The following is a 19,366-nucleotide window of genomic DNA, read 5'->3' as shown; positions in this document are numbered from 1 at the left end:
CAGATGCAGGCTCTGGGATTGAGCATCTGCCAATTAGCAAGACAACCTCCATGAGCACTGATTAGACAGCCGTGCTGATGGTGAGAGATGAGAGATGGGAAGGAGATGAGAGGAACAAAGACAGAAAAGGTCTCAAGGGGTATAGAGGCACTAAAGTTAAAGAGTTGAGAGAATTGGAAGTCACTCACAGCAATGTGGAGGAAGATACAGGACCTCACGTGTGTCACTCAAAGGAGGAAATAAATTCAGACAGTGCCAGTGTAACCTCAAACAAGGTGCTGGTTTATAATTTGTTGTCATGCTACATTTTAAGGAAAGTGACACATCAAACAGTACTGTTTGGAAGAACATGCTGTGCTCTAGCTTGCAAATGTTCTTGAGCACCATCTTGAGGCTAAAATTGTCTTTAACAATTAGTTATCACAGCTCATTCAGATACACTGTGCAATATCAACAAATAGCCGCCAGTAGACACCATACCAGTTCAGCTGAAAAAATTTAATGGGCCTTTGACTTCAAATGAACTTCTGATGGAGCATCTTATCGTACCAAAAGTCTTGTGAAATTGCAGTAGAAAATCATCACTGCAATTAAAGACACTTCCTTCCTTCTCAGGGTCAACATTTGAGGATGCAGGTTTGGCTGCCGACTGCAGAGTGGAAGTGCATGTTGCTTATTGTCAATGGCTCTTACCTGTATGTGACATGTTCTGATTGGTGTAAAGTTTATGCCCAACCTGTTATGGTAAGGGCTTTTGTTTCCTCTTTTGTATTCCTAACATTGGAGCCAGCTCCGGCTTAATGCACACTTGGATCGGCTTTAGGGGCTGCAGCCCTGGGCACCAAGCTCTGGGGGCACCAAACAAAGACACAACAAGTGCCGAAATGAGTCGGCAGCAAGGGTCACCCTCCTGGTGAAGCGAAAATATTTCACAGCACAATTGGTCAATTTTATGACTAAACAAAACAAGTGTTTTGCTGGTTTGAGGCCGTTCCATAATAAACATCCTTGTGCAAAACTCTTACTTTTCAGGAAATGTCAAAAAGGACCTGTGTACCAATGGATCCAATGTAGCTAATTTAGTCACAAGCTTTAACACTTTCATTGGTTCAATATTTAAAAACCCACAGACACACATAACCACTTTCAATATCCAAATATTCAGAGATAACCTATTTTAGCTACTTTTAGTTTTATGTGACACTGCAGTATGAAGTAGTATCCATTTACAAAAGAAAAATAAATATGGCGATTGTAGTTTGATGTTCTTGGGATGAGAGTAACAGATAAATGTATTTACTTTTTGGATTGGCCTAGTAATTCACCGTACTCTATTTATTAGATATCAATATACAATAACTGCACCCCAATGAGGTTACTTCTACTGACAAGATCAGCAAGGCATGCTATTGTTCTGTTGGCATAAACATAAAGCAGTTTTATAAAAAGTCACACTATTCCAATTGAATAGTAATCACATAAACGTTACATACAAAAGTAAATAAAAAAATAAATGAAACAAAGAAAAATCCAACATACAAATTGAGGTTTGCCTCTCTTTTGCCTGCACACCGTACTAATCAATTTCGGCGTAAGGTCATTATTTTAAAAAGGGGGGTGAAACAACACAGGAGAAAAAGTGTTCGTTAAAGTGTTGCTGGATCATCGAGAGGGCTTCTCTTCAGTGCCTTCTTCATCAATAATTCTGTTAGGATAAAAAAAGAAGAAGAAGAAAAAAAGTCTTAGTAGTCATCTTATTGCGACCGTCAGGTCACACTTACTATACTATCAAAACCTCCACCGGCTGTCTGTCCGTCTGTCCGTCACACGTCACACTTTTGCCCTGCTCATATCTCCACAACCGTTGCCCCGATCCATGCCAAATTTTGCACACACACTCCTTGCCTGCCAAAACACAACCTCCACCCAATTCTCACATGGCCCTCTTCTAGCGCCACCATGAGGTCGATTCTTGCAAAACACATTTTTGGACACTGCTCCTACAGATTTTGCCCTAAAATCACGCAAATCGGTACACAGTATGTCTACACTCATCTCATCCACATGGATCTGTCCCATATAGCGCCACTGTCAGGCCGACTTTTTCAAACACATTTTTGGACACTGCTCCTACTCATTTTGGCCTAAAATCACGCTGCGACCTGACGGTCGCTTATCTCCCGATTAGGGAGTCTTACTGGTGTACTATATTGTCTTGCTATGAATCAGTAATTTCAACATACAAAGTGCTTTTATTTGCTGCTCTGGTGCTCTGGTTGTATGAACTAACTCTGAATTTTAAAATATATATCGTCGTTGTCGGGTGAAAAACATGCATGTCCAAAACCGTTTGTTTTGCATTTATCATTTTAAAAACGAGTCAAACTAGTGAAAACAGCCGATCTGCAAGCACACAACGCCTCGCTCCGCGAGGCGTTGTGTGCTTGTAGATCTGCTGTTTTCACTACTTTTGTGCGACGGCCTTGTATGATGAAGCAGGGCTTTACTTTGCGAAAGAACATACAAATTTGAAATTTGTAGACACAAGGTTTCCACCCGACAACGACGATATAAAGATATGTGAAAGTGCATGGAGGTGGGTACTGGCCTACTGGCAATATGCACAAGAAGTCTGGTGCTGATCAGCCCAGTGGTTTGTGAGATTAGCTTCGGACAAACACACAGACACTACTCAGATGCATGTGCACGCACACACGCATGCATGCACACACACATGCACACACACACACACACACGCATGCACGCACACACGCACACACACACACACACAGCCTATAGCTATAGTACAAGCGCAAATCCCTCGCGATGTGAGCTTGTAGATCGGCTATTTCCACAGTTTTTGTATGCCACCATTGCACAACAATGTATAAACAAGTTTAAGTGGTTAATCAGAATCATTTTAATCGATTATATATATATTTTCTATATTTCTTCTGTGTCGATGTGTTGATATATAATAGATTTAAAAAAAGATATATATCCAAAACAAAATACCTGCTTCTCTATTACTTGATTAGCCTACATTAGCAAGATTAAGTCAGTTAATTGGTCCTAAGTATCGGTTTTGATGTATTTTGGGTTAATTGCCCAGCCCTAGCGGTCGCTTATCTCCCGATTAGGGAGTCTTACTGGTGTACTATATTGTCTTGCTATGAATCAGTAATTTCAACATACAAAGTGCTTTTATTTGCTGCTCTGGTGCTCTGGTTGTATGAACTACCTCTGAATTTTAAAATATATATCGTCGTTGTCGGGTGAAAAACATGCATGTCCAAAACCGTTTGTTTTGCATTTATCATTTTAAAAACGAGTCAAACTAGTGAAAACAGCCGATCTGCAAGCACACAACGCCTCGCTCCGCGAGGCGTTGTGTGCTTGTAGATCTGCTGTTTTCACTACTTTTGTGCGACGGCCTTGTATGATGAAGCAGGGCTTTACTTTGCGAAAGAACGTACACATTTGAAATTTGGAGATACAAGGTTTCCACCCGACGACAACGATATATATGTTTTTGGACACATGGGAGACAGCAGCCACAAATCAACACAATAAAACAGGACAAACTGCAGCAGGTGAAGCTGAGGCTACTTCGAACCCAGGTAACCTAAAACACTATAGTCAGCCGCAGAGGAGAAAGGCCAAACATTCCTGAGGAATTTGTCACAGTTCCTTCCTCAGACCATGAAACTCTTAAACTGCAGAAGAGAACACCCATGCTTGTGCTCGACATTCATGGAATATGACTCGTAAATCGTTGCAAAATTCTGCTCAGGGCAATGTCCACATGAAACAGAAAGGTCACAGAGGAGGATCTCCATGGCTACTTGGTAGAAGAGCTGGCCAGAAATAGTGGATGAAGTAGAAGAATCTTATAAGACACTTCGATGAAGTTGGTTTTATATTGTATACTGCAATTCAATGGATAATGTTTTTTGTTTTTAAATGCTATGGTTTGTCTCATGTAGGTCCCCAGAAATCTGAATGTCCCAACAAACATACAGTAGACCAATAACAGCAAACTACACACTCAGCAGAAACGGCTACACCACAAAAGTACACCAGTCGCAGCAAACTACACAGCTCAGCTGATGTTAGGGCAAAACGCCAGCAGCGTGATACGTCTCAGAATTCAGCAGTGTTCACATCTTCCATTTTTAGTGTTTGAAATATGTTTTGGGGGGTTTAGGGGTTACTCTAGATGAAATAATAAAGCTGGACAATAACTATAGTCTGGTTACCCTATAGGCAATCGCATTAATTAAATGATGTAGGCCTACAGTACATTAGGTTTGGCAATTGGCTATGGTCACCCCTGCACAAATACCTTCATTTGTTCATATATCCAGTCAATGAAATAGGAGACATTTCCATAGACTCCAGGCTTGTTCCTCCATGCACATCCTATACCCCAGCTTGTGTCCCCTGCCAGCCACCATATTTGTCCTTCCTTGGCTACCAGGGGTCCTCCACTGTCACCCTGCAGTAATCGAGAGAAATTTAGTGTGTTAGAGTGTGTGAGACAGTGTTACACTATAATATGGATGTGCAGATGTCTTGCCGAAAACATTATATTTTTAAGCTATTAACACTTCTTGAGCAGGCAATACCGTTTATGTGATAGTATAAATTAAGCTTAAGTGATCACCAGTGGATCTTAGTACAGACATTTTGCTTGTGCCATCTGTGTGCAATGTCTAAGTGTGTTATTCATGGAGGTGGAGAGAGACTGACCTGACATGAGTCCACCCCTCCTTCCAGTTTGCCAGCACATATCATGGTTTCAGTCACTTTTCCATCCAACACCTCCTCTCTGTTGCATTTGTCTCTGCTGTAAATAGTAACCTCGGCCTGCATTAGAGTGTCAGGGGAAGATCCTAAAGACAAAAGTGAAAATTGTACTTAAACTACACACTCCTCCATTCACTTCTAAATGTTCTAAACGCCACTGCCATTCATAACAAATGTAGCAATGAAAATAAATAGTGGGGAAGTTAAATGAGATATGAGATACATTCTCCGCTAGTACTGGATGGTAAATCTAATCTCGATATTCCGAGGTCCCAGTAGTCCGGTTAGGGTTAGGTTTAGGGTTAGGGTTTAGGCTTAGCATTCACCAGGTTAGCATTCACTAGCGTCGTCAGGTTAGCCTCAGACTACTGGGACCTCGGAATAGCGCTACGCTCCCAAATATGCTGGACAAGTTGGCAACACAGCAAAACATAATTATGATCTCCATATTTTAGGCCTTGTGGCGACAAACAATATAAATCTCAATATTTGATGCATATACAGTCAACATACAACATACTGTATAGGGATGGGACAATATGAACATTTCATATTACGATTATTGTGACAAAAGACATTGCGATTTACGATATTATCACGATAATCAAAATCCATTATCCTGGGGCGGAACATAAACAATAAACGGCTATTTTTTGGCAAAGACATCTGATAGAGAGTGAAAAAAAGACTGTATCAAGTACGTATATATGTCACGGTTTGTTAGAGAAACAGGACGGTCGAGAAACGGAGCACTCGTGGTGCCGCACGGGGCGGAACAAGCGGTCGCCCACAACAACGTCCTCCAGGCGGAGCCGCTCGATTGTCCACGACATTGCAAGCGGCGCGAAGGCCAGCGGACCAGGGCCAGGGCCGGCCACGCGAGTTACGAAGCCGTGGTGAATGCAATCGTTATATTTATGCCCAGGCCGTAAGGCCTGGGCAAGCCCACGATAAACGCTCATAGTAAGCTAATGGCTAAGCTAATGGCTAAGCTAATGGCTAAACACCGCCCAGCTAGGCTAGTAAATAAGCGACCGAGTATTTCCCGGTGAGTTTAAGCGCAACGGTGGGGGCCGATGGGCAAGGAGGGTTGCGAGCTTATGAGAAACAACTAAAAAAAGACCTTAAACCTGGCGAAAACAGTTGCGTGCATTAGCGGAAGATGACGATGAAGGAAACCATTAAATTGAGAACATTAAATTAACTTCTGAAAAGCCTACACGGCCTTAAAACATGGCAAAAGCAGTTGCGTGCGTTAGCGCAAGATTAGATGAGGAGAAAGGAAATCATTAAATGGAAAACATTAAATTAACTTCGGAAAAGGCTTCTAAGCCTACACTATTATAGGCTACTAAAAACTAGTGAACCGCGATCTTGCCACACGTGAATAATTGTGGTTGTAAACAATAACACCGACAGACAATATAAATTCTTAGTCTAGTTGAGGGAAGAAAAGGATATAATCATGGCCCCAAATAACTTTTAAATATCTTGCAATTGGCTACGAGTCTCTTACTAAATAGGCAAGAGTGCCTCTCAAGCTATTTAACCTCTCCATCATCAGCAATAGTCAGTGGTGCGTGTTCCCCACACTCCCAAGCCCCCACCGTTGCGCTTAAACTCACCGGGAAATACTCGGTCGCAGTAAATAAAGAAAGAGAGTCGCAAACGAGTGACGTCAGCGCCTGCACTAGTGAATGGCTGTCTATGGGCTGTCGTCGCCATCTGGTGGTGATTAGTGTGTGGTGAACGACAAAACAAGCGCTCTTACTCTTACCGTCCTGAGTTACCCAAACATACTGTAACATATACGTATATATAAGTAAGTACCTTTTACCAATTATAGTGGGTTTAAAGGCTACCGGATATGCAGCTCGGCAAATAAAGGGTGAATTAATCCCAGTGCTTGACGGAGGACGATATCGCGATAAATTAAATCTCCACGGTACGAATTCGTGAGGGTTTTTTATCACGATAAACGATAATATCGCGTATAACACATGACATAGTGTAAAGAAATCATGAATTCTACTTGGTGCTCAAAAATGTTCCAACTTGTCTAAAATATGTCTAACATGTACTACCCTTTCCATGAAGGTTTTATAACAAGCCACTTGAAACACATTGTCTCAACTGTGATAAAGGGAACCATGTCTTTCACTGTGTGATATGCAATTGCATCAGTTATTTCCTTCTACTTTGCACTCCTTTCCTTTTATCATGCTGCATATACTGTAGTTCCAGTTAGGGGAGACAGACATTTATTTTGCTTGCACAGTGATACTGTCTGGGAATATGCCTTGTGCTTGTGAGAGAGAAAAGCCTGACTTGTGTGTCTTGCAACGATCAACTACAATATTCGATCTACAAGCTCGGCTATTTTCATGCACAACACTGGCATGCAACAAAGTATAAATAGGCATTATGTATGTCTGGAGTACCACTAACTTTTGTCTATCCTGTCTCCCTATGTATACGACAGGGAATTTAGTATCTATATTAAAATTGTCTTTGTATTTAGCAAAAAGCTTATAGTTGCTGGTTCGGTTATGTTAATGTTTTTTGTTTGTTTGATTTTCTGATCTACTGTATAGGTCGAGGCTTCGAATAAGCTCTTTTGGTTTTTCTGCCTCTTCCTTTACTTTTAAAGGTATATTCAGTGATTGTATTTCATTCAAATAAAAATATAATTGGTACATTTTCCATTCATTCTCCTCACTAGAATGTGTGCTGACCATATAAGGACTACCACCATGGCCCGTGTTATGAGCATAGCTGGATTCGGTTTTCAGAGGTGGCCAGCCAGTCCTCGACCAATCAGGGTAGAGTATGGCCGTAGTTATGTTATGATGTTTAGTTATGATGGTCAAAATAAAAGGTTTGAGAACCACAGTCGCTCTGAATTAAGAACGTCTGCTAAATGCCTAGATTGTAAACTACTGAACTCATAAAATGCCACAGTCTCATAGTAAATCAGTATCATACATATCCTGAAGCTGGAGACGTAGGCCTACCGATATTCAGTGATTGGGTCTAATGATCAAAAAAATCTATAAAAAACTAAACATTTCCACGCTGTAAGGCCAGTAAGGGACAAGGTGACCCCCGGCCACTTTCATTATCACTGAATACACCTTTAACTGTGCAAATGTCTTGGTTTTAACACATCCAACCTATTCTGCCTCACCTTGCGATCTTAAGGCTCCCCATCCAGTGATCCAGGCCTGGCGCTCAGGGGAGAAGTTAACACCATTATTGGGCAGACATACAGGCCTCACATCTCCTAAAGCAGAAATATCAAGCTGAACGTTGAAACAAATATACCCACCAGAAATATACAGGGTGCATGTACAGTATTACAATTACTGTATGTGTTGGAAGCGCACTTACGTGAAAATGTGAGGGGAGTACTGAGCTTCAGCAGAGCAATGTCATTGTCACTGGTGTCTGAGTCATATCCTTTATGATTGATAATTCTTTCAACTCTATTGCTGCTAATCCAAATCATTGCAGTCAAGCTCACATCACCAGAATGCACCGTCCACAACGCAGGATTGGAGTACCTAAGGTGGAGATGAGAAACAGGTGACAGGTCAACTATGGGGGGAAAAAACAATAACCAGTTATACAATTTACAATTTAGGCATTTAGCAAACGCACTTGATCCAGAGTGACTTACAATAAGCAAGGTAATACATCAATACAATAAGCAAGGTAGAACGAGCACCTAGTCAGTAAAAAAGCTTTATATAAAAACCTAAGAAAAAATGCTTTCATGTATGGTCATTGGGGGGTAGGTGAGCTACATTAAGTGCTATGGGCCTAGGTGGAGTCTGAAGAGGTGAGTCTTCAGGCCAATGGAGTGAGTCTGTTGTTCTTAGTGCAACAGGGAGTCTATTCCACAGTTCGGAAGCCAGTTATACAGTATGTGTATATACACTACAGTATATATTAACTGCCCACAAAAAGTTGAGAAATGTAACTTCGATTATTTCTCCACTTCAGTAATACAAATTGGTATTGTGTTTTATTGTTGATTAGTCACCTTTCCAACGAGGCACAGGAATGAGCAACACAGCTAAACGTGTGGCTAGTACCCCCCAAATATTTGCCAAAATCCCCCAATAGGCTTCTGTTGGTAATCGCTCTCGTTTTGAGGGACCTGTCAGCACACACCTGGTGGTGCCAGCACACACGGGCACGGACTCAGGGGTTCCTCATGGGTTCCATGCTCATCTTTCCCTGGGGTTCCCCCATGGAAAGATGCCATGTTTGTCCCTTCAGGATAAGGCCCGTGCAATAGGGTAAGTGAAGCTGGTGTTCCATTACACAGATTACGCATTATTTGGTGTCAGCCCTGGTACCATTTGCAGGCAGGTGTGTGACAGGCACCTGAGCATCTTCTTAGGTTGTTGTCTTCCTTTGACTTCACCAGTCTCACAGAACTTTTTTGGAAATGGTACCAGGGCTGATACCAAATAATCCTGCCACTCTGCGTAACAGAACACCAGCTTCACTTGCCCTATTGCCCGGGCCTACAGTCCAGAGGAGTTTACAATGTAGATTGGGGTCCCAGAGATAATGAATGGGGTCCGTCTGTGGCCTAATGCATAATCAAACTGGAGGTCTAAAAGAATAGACTCACGTTTGGAAGCAGTGAGCAGCAGACACAATCCAGTATGGGCTGATGATGGAGCCTCCGCACACGTGCTGGCCGTTAATTTGTAGACTGACTTGCCATGGCCAAGCCCCCCTCACTGCCTGTGTGCCCCCCACAATACGAGTCCTGGGGCCCGCCTCACTCACACCACATTCTGAGGAAGGGATTTAAAAACAATTGCACGTTTAGGCAAAAAGACAAAGAAGAGAAACAAACGTTTATTCAAAATTAACTTAAAAGAAACTATTAAATGCTAGTAACCAGAACACCATGCAAACATCAAATGCATCATCCAATTCTAAACCATACACATAGAATCTGCAATCAAACATACAACATATATTTATATGTAAATAGCATACATACTGTATTGTAACATTTATAACTCTAGCTTCTTCTTTTGGCTACTTCCCATCAGGGATCGCCAGTGTAACCCAGTATAACTCATCTCCTCAATATCTACAGAAATTAGACATAAAAGTTACTTCCATGCAGGCATGCATACACTACTCTGCTTAACGTAGTTAAAGGGCCAGTTCACCTCTGGGTCAACGAGATCTTATTTTATTGTTGTTTGGGAGAAGATCAACACAACCCAGAGTAATTGTTTGTGTTCAATCTGTGTTTTTAGATATTTTAGTTTTTCAGTGTGAATGATGATGCTTTTTGCATCATATGATGCAGCATGATGTGTCAAATGATGCAAAAAGCATCATCGTTCACGCTGAAATACTAAAATATCTCAAAGCCCAGATTGAACACAAAAAATAACTCAGGATTGTGTTGATCTTCTCCCAAACAACAATAAAATAAGATCTGGTTGACCCAGAGGTGAACTGGCCCTTTAAGTGCCCTCTATTAAACAGGTTGCTTGAGTGAGGAAGGCTGATTGGCTACCATCACCAGTAGACTAGGCTGGAATCCAATAGGCAGAGCCCAGATTACCAATGAAATACTCACTCACTTAATTTATTTTACTGGTATTTTACTTTAGCCAAAGTAAAGTTAAAGCAACAGCTTACCAATACAGCGCAGGCTGACAGCAGGGACTGTGCATGTTTTACTGCAAGGGAAAGTGACACACAAATGAGTTGTATGTAAAGCTGCAATCCATTTGTTCCTGTCCTACCCTAGCCGCAAGCAACTTAGATGCTATCTGCATCCAAGCTGCAACAACCTCCATACAGAGCCCCTCCATACAGAAAGTTCTACAAGTATATCTGAGTGTATTAAATGACGATAAACTCACCAATATTTACATGAAAATGTTTGAGAACCACTGCTTTATCAATAACCTGTTCTCTATCAATCTTCCTTACAGAAATCGTTCATATTTACAATACATTAACAAAAATACTGAAAAGGCTAATAAGATTACTACAGTACAAAAGAATAATTCTTACTGTATTATCATAAATACACACATTACTTTACACTTGATGTCCTAAAATTTACTCCCACACTATACCATACAGATTGGTAGACATTCAACATTTTCAGGCCGCGACCCCCCCAAATAATTATATTTGACATGGGGACACCCCACCCTGACAAGCACTTAGTAGTTGAGCCATTACATTTAGTTTGACTCGGTTCCACAGATAAATGTTGTGAAAATAGCAGATCTACATGTTGTAGATCGTCTATTTTTACGGTGCCATGTGCAGACCCCATTTTGACAGCCTCTAATATTTGACAATTTGGTCTAACCATTTTTTATAGTATAGTGTGTTGTGGTCTTATTTAGAGGAATATAAAAGTCCTTAAATTGTAGATCTGCTATTTTTGGCAAAGGTTTTCTTTTTTCCAGAATACGGAACTGGGGCTGAAGTGGTTAAAAACACGTGACCTGGTCCATACGTACCTGTGTGTTAGCAGTGACTGGATATATTTTCCAGCTGTATATCCAGACTTCACTTTCATGTAGCCTCCATGAGCCAAGGATCCTACACTGGTCTGAGTAGAAGACACATAATCCCGTCTGTGGAATATGCAAAGCAAGTCTCTGTGTTCATTTTACTCCACTGTACGAATGGAATCAAATGCAAATGGCCATATTTGCTTAAAGAATACTGAAAGTCGATCCGGGCTGCCGGCATGGTTGTCCGGGAACCCTAGGCTGCAATGCCAGCCTGACAGAGTGTTGCGCGTTTGAATCCCGTTCCCGACGACCTTTGCTGCGTGTCACTCCCCATCTCTCTCCCCATTTCCTGTCGGTCTACTGTCCTATCAATAAAGGCATAAAAGCCCAAGAGTAAATCTTAAAAAAAAAGCTCAAGGTCAAAGTGATTAATTCGGTCTGAGGGTTTTACAAACATTGAATGAATGAAAAGTATTAACAAGAGCTTGTGACTAAACTAGAAAAGTAGTTCCTGCAGAAACTGCGTGGGTTCGCTGAAAACATGCACAAAGTATATTATGTACAGTAGAAAAGGTACACATTCCTCCTCAGACTGACTTTCGATTCAGGTCAAGCACAAGCAGTAATATAAATAGTAAGACAGAATTCATTCCCCAGAGGAATTCACTGGGAAACTGTTTTTTTTTTTTTTTCTTCAAAAATCTCAAAAAATATACAAATTTGTAAAGAGTACAAGCACTAATAACTGCGTAAAGCTGAACAAGTTGAAGTTCGAAGGAAATTTCTAGCTCAGAAAATGTGTAACTAGTAGGATGCCAAAAAAAGTGGTGGAATAAATATAAATTGAGGACAACTAATAGTGTGGTCGCAGTTTAGTATGTATACGGTCACAGCTTGACCGTATCTCTGTCTGTCTGTCTATAACACCTGACACTGTGGTTCCACTGACACATCACTGTGACATGTGATGTCACCTGTGATCTAACAGTGGTCTATGGGTTTGTCGCTCTGACGCTTCACGCTTTGACATCTCTGTGATGTCATGGGAACCACTCTAACAGAATCCCTTTTATGTCCATATATGGAGATCCCTGATGTCATCAATATTAAGCCCATATCTCACAGGACTTCATATGGGAATGCCCATATATGGAGGAAGACTGGTCCGATATACATCACTGGCCAGACAGCCAAGACATGGCGCGACCGCTTGTCGCTCTGAGGTGTCTTACAAGTAACTACACTGGATTCACTGGATCTTATTATTTTCTTCTTTCTTTTTTTTACATTTCCTGAAAAGAAGTAGTTTTGGATATACAGGCTAATGTTTCCACCAGACAGCACTGATAAGAATACATGATGGTACTGCACCTCTTGTATCCTATCTGTTCACACGTGGCCTTTCCATAGTCATCATTCCAGTCCTCTGCACACACTGGCCTCCATGTCTGGCCTTCTGGCGAGTAGCTCTGCAGGATGAAGTTGGTCCCATGGAGGCGAACTAGACAGCAGAGGACCTGGCGTTAGGGTTTCTAGTTTCAGTCACTTCCAAAAGGACATTAGACATGCTTGTTCGGTAGGGCAGTGGTTCTCAAAGTGGGGTCCATGAGGGTGATTAATAGTTAGGAACCAAATGACACTCACTGAGGATCATGTAAAATAAACCGGGCCTATCAAACTGGAAACATGATGAAAAAATGTGAGAGGGACTGGTCTTTTCCCAGTTTTATATAGATTATGAAAATGCAGACTGTAAGCGTTCAAATTATATAGGCCTATGCCATACATTGAAATCTGAAAATAGCGTAAGATATGTGCGTAAGTGTATGTTGTTAAACCTCAAATCAGAAGTGGAGAAAAAGCATTAACAAAACATGTGGTGTAAGAGCGTGCATGATGCGTGTTTCTGCTTACAACACTGGGATTCGTCTTGTCCCTGTGAACAATCCTTGACGCCATCACACCACTGGGAGGCGCTGAGGCACGCCCCACCATTACCACATGTCTTCCCCAGCAGACACTGGAAATACACTGTAACACACACACACACACACACGCGCACGCATGCACGCACGCACGCACGCACGCACGCACGCACGCACGCACACTCACACACACAGACAGACACACAGTAGATGTTCTATTCATTAATCCTATTTATAAACCTTTGTGGGTAGACTATGAAAGTGTTCTGTCACGTGAAACCAGTGGCACATTCACTTTGAAGTACTCCAAGTGGAAGTTGCTCAGTCAAAGTACTTGCTTAAGTATTTAAGTAAGTATTCAAGGACATGTACAAAGTACATTTCCTTTGTAATATCAATGCATTGCTGTGTAAGTTAGACATTGTATTACATATAAATAATAGTGAAAATAGAAGATCTACATTCGCATCAAGATATTTCCACTAAATTTGAAACAGGGCTTAAGTAATTCATAATGTACTGTTTCCTTCCTAGAAATGTAGTGGCCAAAAGTACAGTATTTGTCTTTGAAATGTAGTGGAGTGAGAAACATAATGTTCAGATAAGTAAAGTACAGATACTCAAGTAAATGTACTTTGTTACTGTCCACCACTGCTTGAAACATAAAGTACAATAGCCTACGTTTTGCTTGGATGATCAACAGACTGATGACTGTGATGTCAGAAGGTCAACATAATTTCAATGGAACATGAACAATAACTTACAGAAGTACCACAGCAAAGCTCCCGTCACGGCCAGGATGGCTAAGACTGACACTATGGCACACAGTATCCATCTACAGTGGCTTCTCTTCGGTCCTGAGCCATGGTACAGACAAAACACAGGAAAACACTTGTTTTGTTAATGCTTTTCTCAGCTTCTTGATTTGAGGTTTAACAACACTCAATTAGATATCAGGTATATGTTTCAACTATATTCCATCCTATTGTCCACTGTCATGTACAGTAAGTTAAAAAATACATTTTATAAATAGTTGTTGTGCTTAGGTTGGTACTGTGCAAACTCTTGACATTTACATAATTCTGAAAGGTACAAAAACTGGTTCAACTCCCATCATACTGTAAAATAATAATCAATACATATACATATAATAATTAAAGTATTAATCTGTATTGATTTTTTTAATCACAAATATTAGAAGCATGCAGTGTAATTTCCATGACAATCTAGAACCTCTGGTAATAACTGGTTAATCATTTTGTTGATATTTAAAAGTAAAAAGAATATGATACACATTTTGATGTCAAATTCATCATCATCATCATCATCATCATCATCATCATGTCCTGAGTCGCCTGACACATAGGGCTGTCACGATTATGACATTTGACATGACGATTAATTGTCACTCAAATAATTGCGATTAACGATTTAATTGTGTTTTTGTCGTTGACAATTACATTCTGTTTGGCTTTTAGGCTTTGAAGTTGCACATGGTAGATATGACACATAACCTAAATATATAAAGACATTACTGTCATATTTGACAACTTTATACTTAAAAAAGAACATTGATAGTGAAAATAGCTGATCTACAAGCTCACAACGCGTCGCGATGCGACGCGACACGTTGTGAGCTTGTTGATCTGCCATTTCCAAAATGTTTGACTTTAAAAAAAATATATGAAAAGTTTTCAACATGGAAACGATTATGACAAATAATCGCGATTATGTCAAATAATTACGATTAGACGATTATGTAATAATTGTGACAGCCCTATACTGACACAATAATAAAGCACACTTCAACCCGCAATATGAGCAAACACCGCACCTAGAAAATTACACATTACATACGATACATATGCTCAGATGTACACGTTATGTAAGAATGAGGTGTACAAACTAATCGAATAAGGCGTACGGTACCTTTCCTCTCGGTTGTATGCTCTAGCTGTGCAGGGGTCACAGGGTGGTGTGTGTTAATGAGGCTGGGGTTGGCGGTGTATCGGGGGACACCATGTGAGGCATAGTCAGATGGGAGAGGGGGATACACCGGGGCATAAGGAGGTGGTCTCTCATCCCCATATTGAAACCCTCGGTTTACAAAGTCGGGACCTGCTGTCTGGGGGAAATCAGAAGGAAGTTAAGATGATTCAGTGTTCTCTATAATCCAACAATGTCGGCTAATAAAGGAAACACAATTTGGGTTTCATAGTATGAATCCTAATGTTGAGGTTGGATTGATCAAGTCAGTAAGACAAAACTATAACCCACATGTTTTAACCACAAAAACACTACATAAAGTAATACTGAGAATTAGTTGACCGGTATCGGCTCTGTATTGGTCTGCTCTTTCTTAGACAAACATTAAACACTCAGGTTGGTGGTCAAGTGGTTCAGTGGTGAAAGCAAGGATTGGAACACAGCCCTACACAGAGATAAGCGGGAGCTTGTGTCATAGGACCAGGCTGTACTCAAAACAATAAATACCAGGCCTGTGCCATGACGTCTTGACTATAATATTCAGATGGTCAGAACATATAAAAACTAGTAAGACGCCTCAGGGCGACATGTGACCTAAAGGGTGAGGTCAATTCTTGGCCATCTGTCCAGTGATGTATATCGGACCAGTTACCCATATATGGAGACCCCTGGTACCCATATATGGAGATCCATGTACTGTATATGGAGATATGCTGTGAGAGCCCAAACATGCTTACTCAGTTATTCGTTAGGTGAAAGTCCCATGATGTCTATGACATCTGACATCATACCCTTTTATGCCCATACATGGAGATCCCTGTCAGTAGAACCAGGCAGTCACACAGATATGGGCTGTCTTGGCCAAATATGGATTCTGTTAGTGTGGTATGTGGTCGATGTGGCCTCCATATATGGGCATTCCCTTATGAAGTCCTGTTAGATATGGGCTTAATATTGATGACATCAGGGAACTCCATATATGGGCATAAAAGTGATTCTGTTAGTGTGACATCACAGTGAAGCCAGAGCGTGATGTCAGAGCAGCAAACCCATTCTGTTAAGAGTGGTTCCCCTGACATCACAGTGACATCAGAGCATGATGTCAGAGCGATAAACCCATAGAACCACAGTGTCAGGCGTGACAGAGATGGATACATACTGTACATATATACGGACAAGCTGCGACCGTTTACATACTAATCTTCGACCTATGGTCGCAACAAGGGTGATCAACATGAAAATAAGACAGCCCTACTGTCTTACCCCGGCTTATTTTAGTCAAGTAAAACTAAGACTAATGCATATCAAATGGCAGGTCCTTGACAACTAGATGAGAATCACTGCCCTTTAGTAAACGTGTGTGATGGACTTGTGTCCTGTTATATGCAGGCCTGGCATCACTGTCTGCTGGAGTGTTATTGATTCATATCTGGAAAGAATTTGCATCTATTGAAGCAGTGGCATTTGCATGTGCTATGCAAACACAGAAACTACATTTACCTGATCATTGTTCATACTGATGCCCCTTATAGTGCTCCAGGAAGTTCGTTGCCAAACCTGTTAAAGGTTAACAAACAATGAGGTGAGATGGCTGGGTAATATCAATTAACGAAACTCTGACTGGAAATATGTGAATATTTCATATGATATGCATATTTATGTTACATATTTTGTAAAGTCAAGTGAGGTAGTTTTGTCAATGAGTCGAATAAATAATAGACAAATTACAGGCTTAGGTTCAGTGTACAGTATACAATAATAGTGATTAAGACAACACCAACTTAGGCTTAAATAGAAAGCACACAAGTCTAAGACAGTTATGAAAATGAATTGATCTAATTTTCCAAAACAGTTAATCCATTAACCACATAGGGTGATTTCACACAGCATGTTTATTTTATTCCTGAATTTGTCTGACTTACCTTGAAACGCCAATGTTCTGTTAACGGTCTGATTCTGTCTGTCTGTTCGTTCTACTCTCCTCCCGCTCTCTGCCTCTCTCTATCTCTCTCTCTCTCTCTCTCTCTGAATCAGGACATTCCTCCACTATGCCAGGTAATGAACAGCCATGGCCACACCTTTCCCTGTGTGCTTAAGCTAGTGTGCTGTAGGCCAGTTGATGTGTGGCTATACTTGAAATGACATAAACAAACAGTAACCATTCTCTGATCCAGGCCAAGCTGATACTAGAGAGAGACAAATGTGTTCTTCCTAACCAGCCCTTGTGATAATGTGAATAATGTGAAAGCAATGCGTACATGGCCATGGCAGTCCAGTAGTGTCCAATCAACAAGATCACACATTGTTTCCTCATTAGCCAAACATGGGTTACTAAGTACTGTAGGTCAAGTACTATGGCCCTGCCCAGCTGCCTTCATTGTATTACTGTTTATCTATCCAACATTGATCTAACCGGTTTTCATCTTATCTGAAAACTGTTCACATAAAAAGTTCCAGATGACTGAAATCAAGCAAAAACTAGTTAACTATCATAAAAATCTAACTTTATATCACAAAATTAAAACTGAAGATTTTAACAGAATTTTACTTGATTTATTAGTGTCATTTATAAGATTTATTTTTTTACTTAATTTCAGGAATTTCATTTGTTCCATAACTGAAACTTTTGACAGAACTGACATTGCTAAACAATGGCCATTGAGAACTACTTCTGCTATACACAATTATGGAATCTAAGCAAATGCAAACACAATTGTCAGGCACTTGCGGTTTCCTTGAACGACCACAGTCAACACAGGACGAGGTAACATAATACATTGTCAAACATTGTCATGTTTGACAACAAGACTATTTTGCAAATTAAAGCAGCCTCCCACTACACCACTCCTACAGCTCCAAGACCTTAGAATGTGTGCGTCATCATCCAACAAGGAAGAAGTCTATACCATCATCTGACCTCTTTTTATGGCAATATAAACACACATTTGGTGTAATAACCCAAGCTAGCAACATAAATATAACAACCATATTGATGCCAATGCCTCTACAATTAAAGATTCAGAAGATGCAGATTAAAGCAGCAAGAAAGCAGTTTTGACTCTTACACTGTGTGTAGGCTTCTCAGTCTTCACATGCCCAAAGTTTCCCTCTGTGTTTAATCAGTAACCGGGTATTGTCTCCATCAGGTACTCACAAAACTAGCATAAATTGTGAAAATGACTTCAGTTCACAGAAACTGAAATGGCCTCAGGACTTTGAGACTTAGTCAATATTTAACATGGCATATGACTGTTACGTGCTAGGAAAAGGAAATACTTAAATACAGCTATAAGGAAAACATACTTGAGTGTACAGTACATAACCGAACATCTTAGATAGATAGATAAATACCTTTATTATCCCAAGGGGGAAAATCAGTTTAAACCCATTATTGTTTTAAATCATTGTGATGACCATATAGCCTACAGTAGAGTATGTGGATTGGTTGGATATATCGGAAATTATTGGAAAACAATCTGACAATTTCATCTGTCACTTAGTTTTAGGGCATTGAAAATACAATCTCCGAGACCTACTGTACAACAGCATACGTTATAAATGTATTATTAACCAGCATGGATTAGAACAATGCGTTAACATTGTGTGTATATTAACCCATTTAGGCCTAGAATTATTGACTGCTTTAACCAGTGAAAAATAGCAGATATACAAGCTCACAGCGCGGCACCGAGTGCCGCGCTGCGAGCTTGTAGATCTGCTATTTTTGAAAAAAGTCGTGAAAATGTGTGCAAATCTTTGAATATATGTATTTTCAAAGCGAACGTTTGTAACTCAGGTTTTGCTTCTGGGTGGTCCCTGGAACTAGATATTTTGAAATGGGGGTCCGTGGCCAAATAAATATCATTTTGGGGGTCCTTCACAAGAAAAGGTTTGAGCACCACTGACATAGTAGTCTCTCGAGAACAGACTAACTGAGCTCCAGTTAAGTGAAAAGGACCTTTTCTTTGACGATGGCTGGCCAGATTGCTGACACATAGGTGTTTTCCAAAAATCTTAGAAGGATTCAAAAGACACTTATAGAATCGGGTCAAAATTCAAATTTTCACGATTTTTCAAAAATAGCAGATCTACAAGCTCGCAGCGCGGCACTCGGTGCCGCGCTGT

The 19,366-nt window shown here is 40.6% G+C and overlaps 1 protein-coding gene across 3 annotated transcripts; it reads right to left on the bottom strand.

The window, feature by feature from the left end:
- Positions 1-1,064: 1,064 nt before the first annotated feature.
- tmprss2 (transmembrane serine protease 2) lies at positions 1,065-18,432 on the bottom strand. 3 transcript variants are annotated; one of them, XM_080749867.1, is made up of 14 exons: positions 18,307-18,432; positions 16,742-16,798; positions 15,185-15,380; positions 14,020-14,112; positions 13,245-13,361; positions 12,702-12,831; positions 11,334-11,450; positions 10,492-10,532; positions 9,455-9,623; positions 8,200-8,372; positions 7,997-8,092; positions 4,753-4,895; positions 4,346-4,498; positions 1,065-1,705 (listed from the first exon to the last, which is right to left on the bottom strand). In XM_080749867.1, exons 2-14 carry the CDS (start codon positions 16,754-16,756, stop codon positions 1,697-1,699), a joined length of 1,452 nt encoding a protein of 483 aa, XP_080605993.1. In that variant the 5' UTR covers positions 16,757-16,798; positions 18,307-18,432; the 3' UTR covers positions 1,065-1,696. The 3 variants fall into 3 exon arrangements, with proteins under 3 accessions (XP_080605993.1, XP_080605995.1, XP_080605994.1); XM_080749869.1 differs by having other exon boundaries at positions 4,753-4,772; XM_080749868.1 differs by lacking the exon at positions 18,307-18,432 and adding an exon at positions 17,164-17,223.
- Positions 18,433-19,366: the final 934 nt, after the last annotated feature.

The sequence above is a fragment of the Nannobrachium achirus genome, assembly GCF_963921795.1.
Source record: "Nannobrachium achirus genome assembly, chromosome: 19".
Taxonomy (NCBI): Eukaryota; Metazoa; Chordata; class Actinopteri; order Myctophiformes; family Myctophidae; genus Nannobrachium; species Nannobrachium achirus.
The sequence above is the reverse complement of the archived record's forward strand: the minus strand, read 5'-3'. Positions and strand labels throughout refer to the sequence as shown.

Excerpts from the sequence above, each read along its gene's own strand:
- tmprss2 (XM_080749867.1), bottom strand. Across the intron at positions 13,362-14,019 it reads AGCTTTGCTGTGGTACTTCT|TGTATTTCCAGTGTCTGCTG; the intron begins GTAAGTTATTGT and ends TGTGTGTTACAG. Across the intron at positions 9,624-10,491 it reads TGTCAGCCTGCGCTGTATTG|AATGTGGTGTGAGTGAGGCG; the intron begins GTAAGCTGTTGC and ends TCCCTTCCTCAG.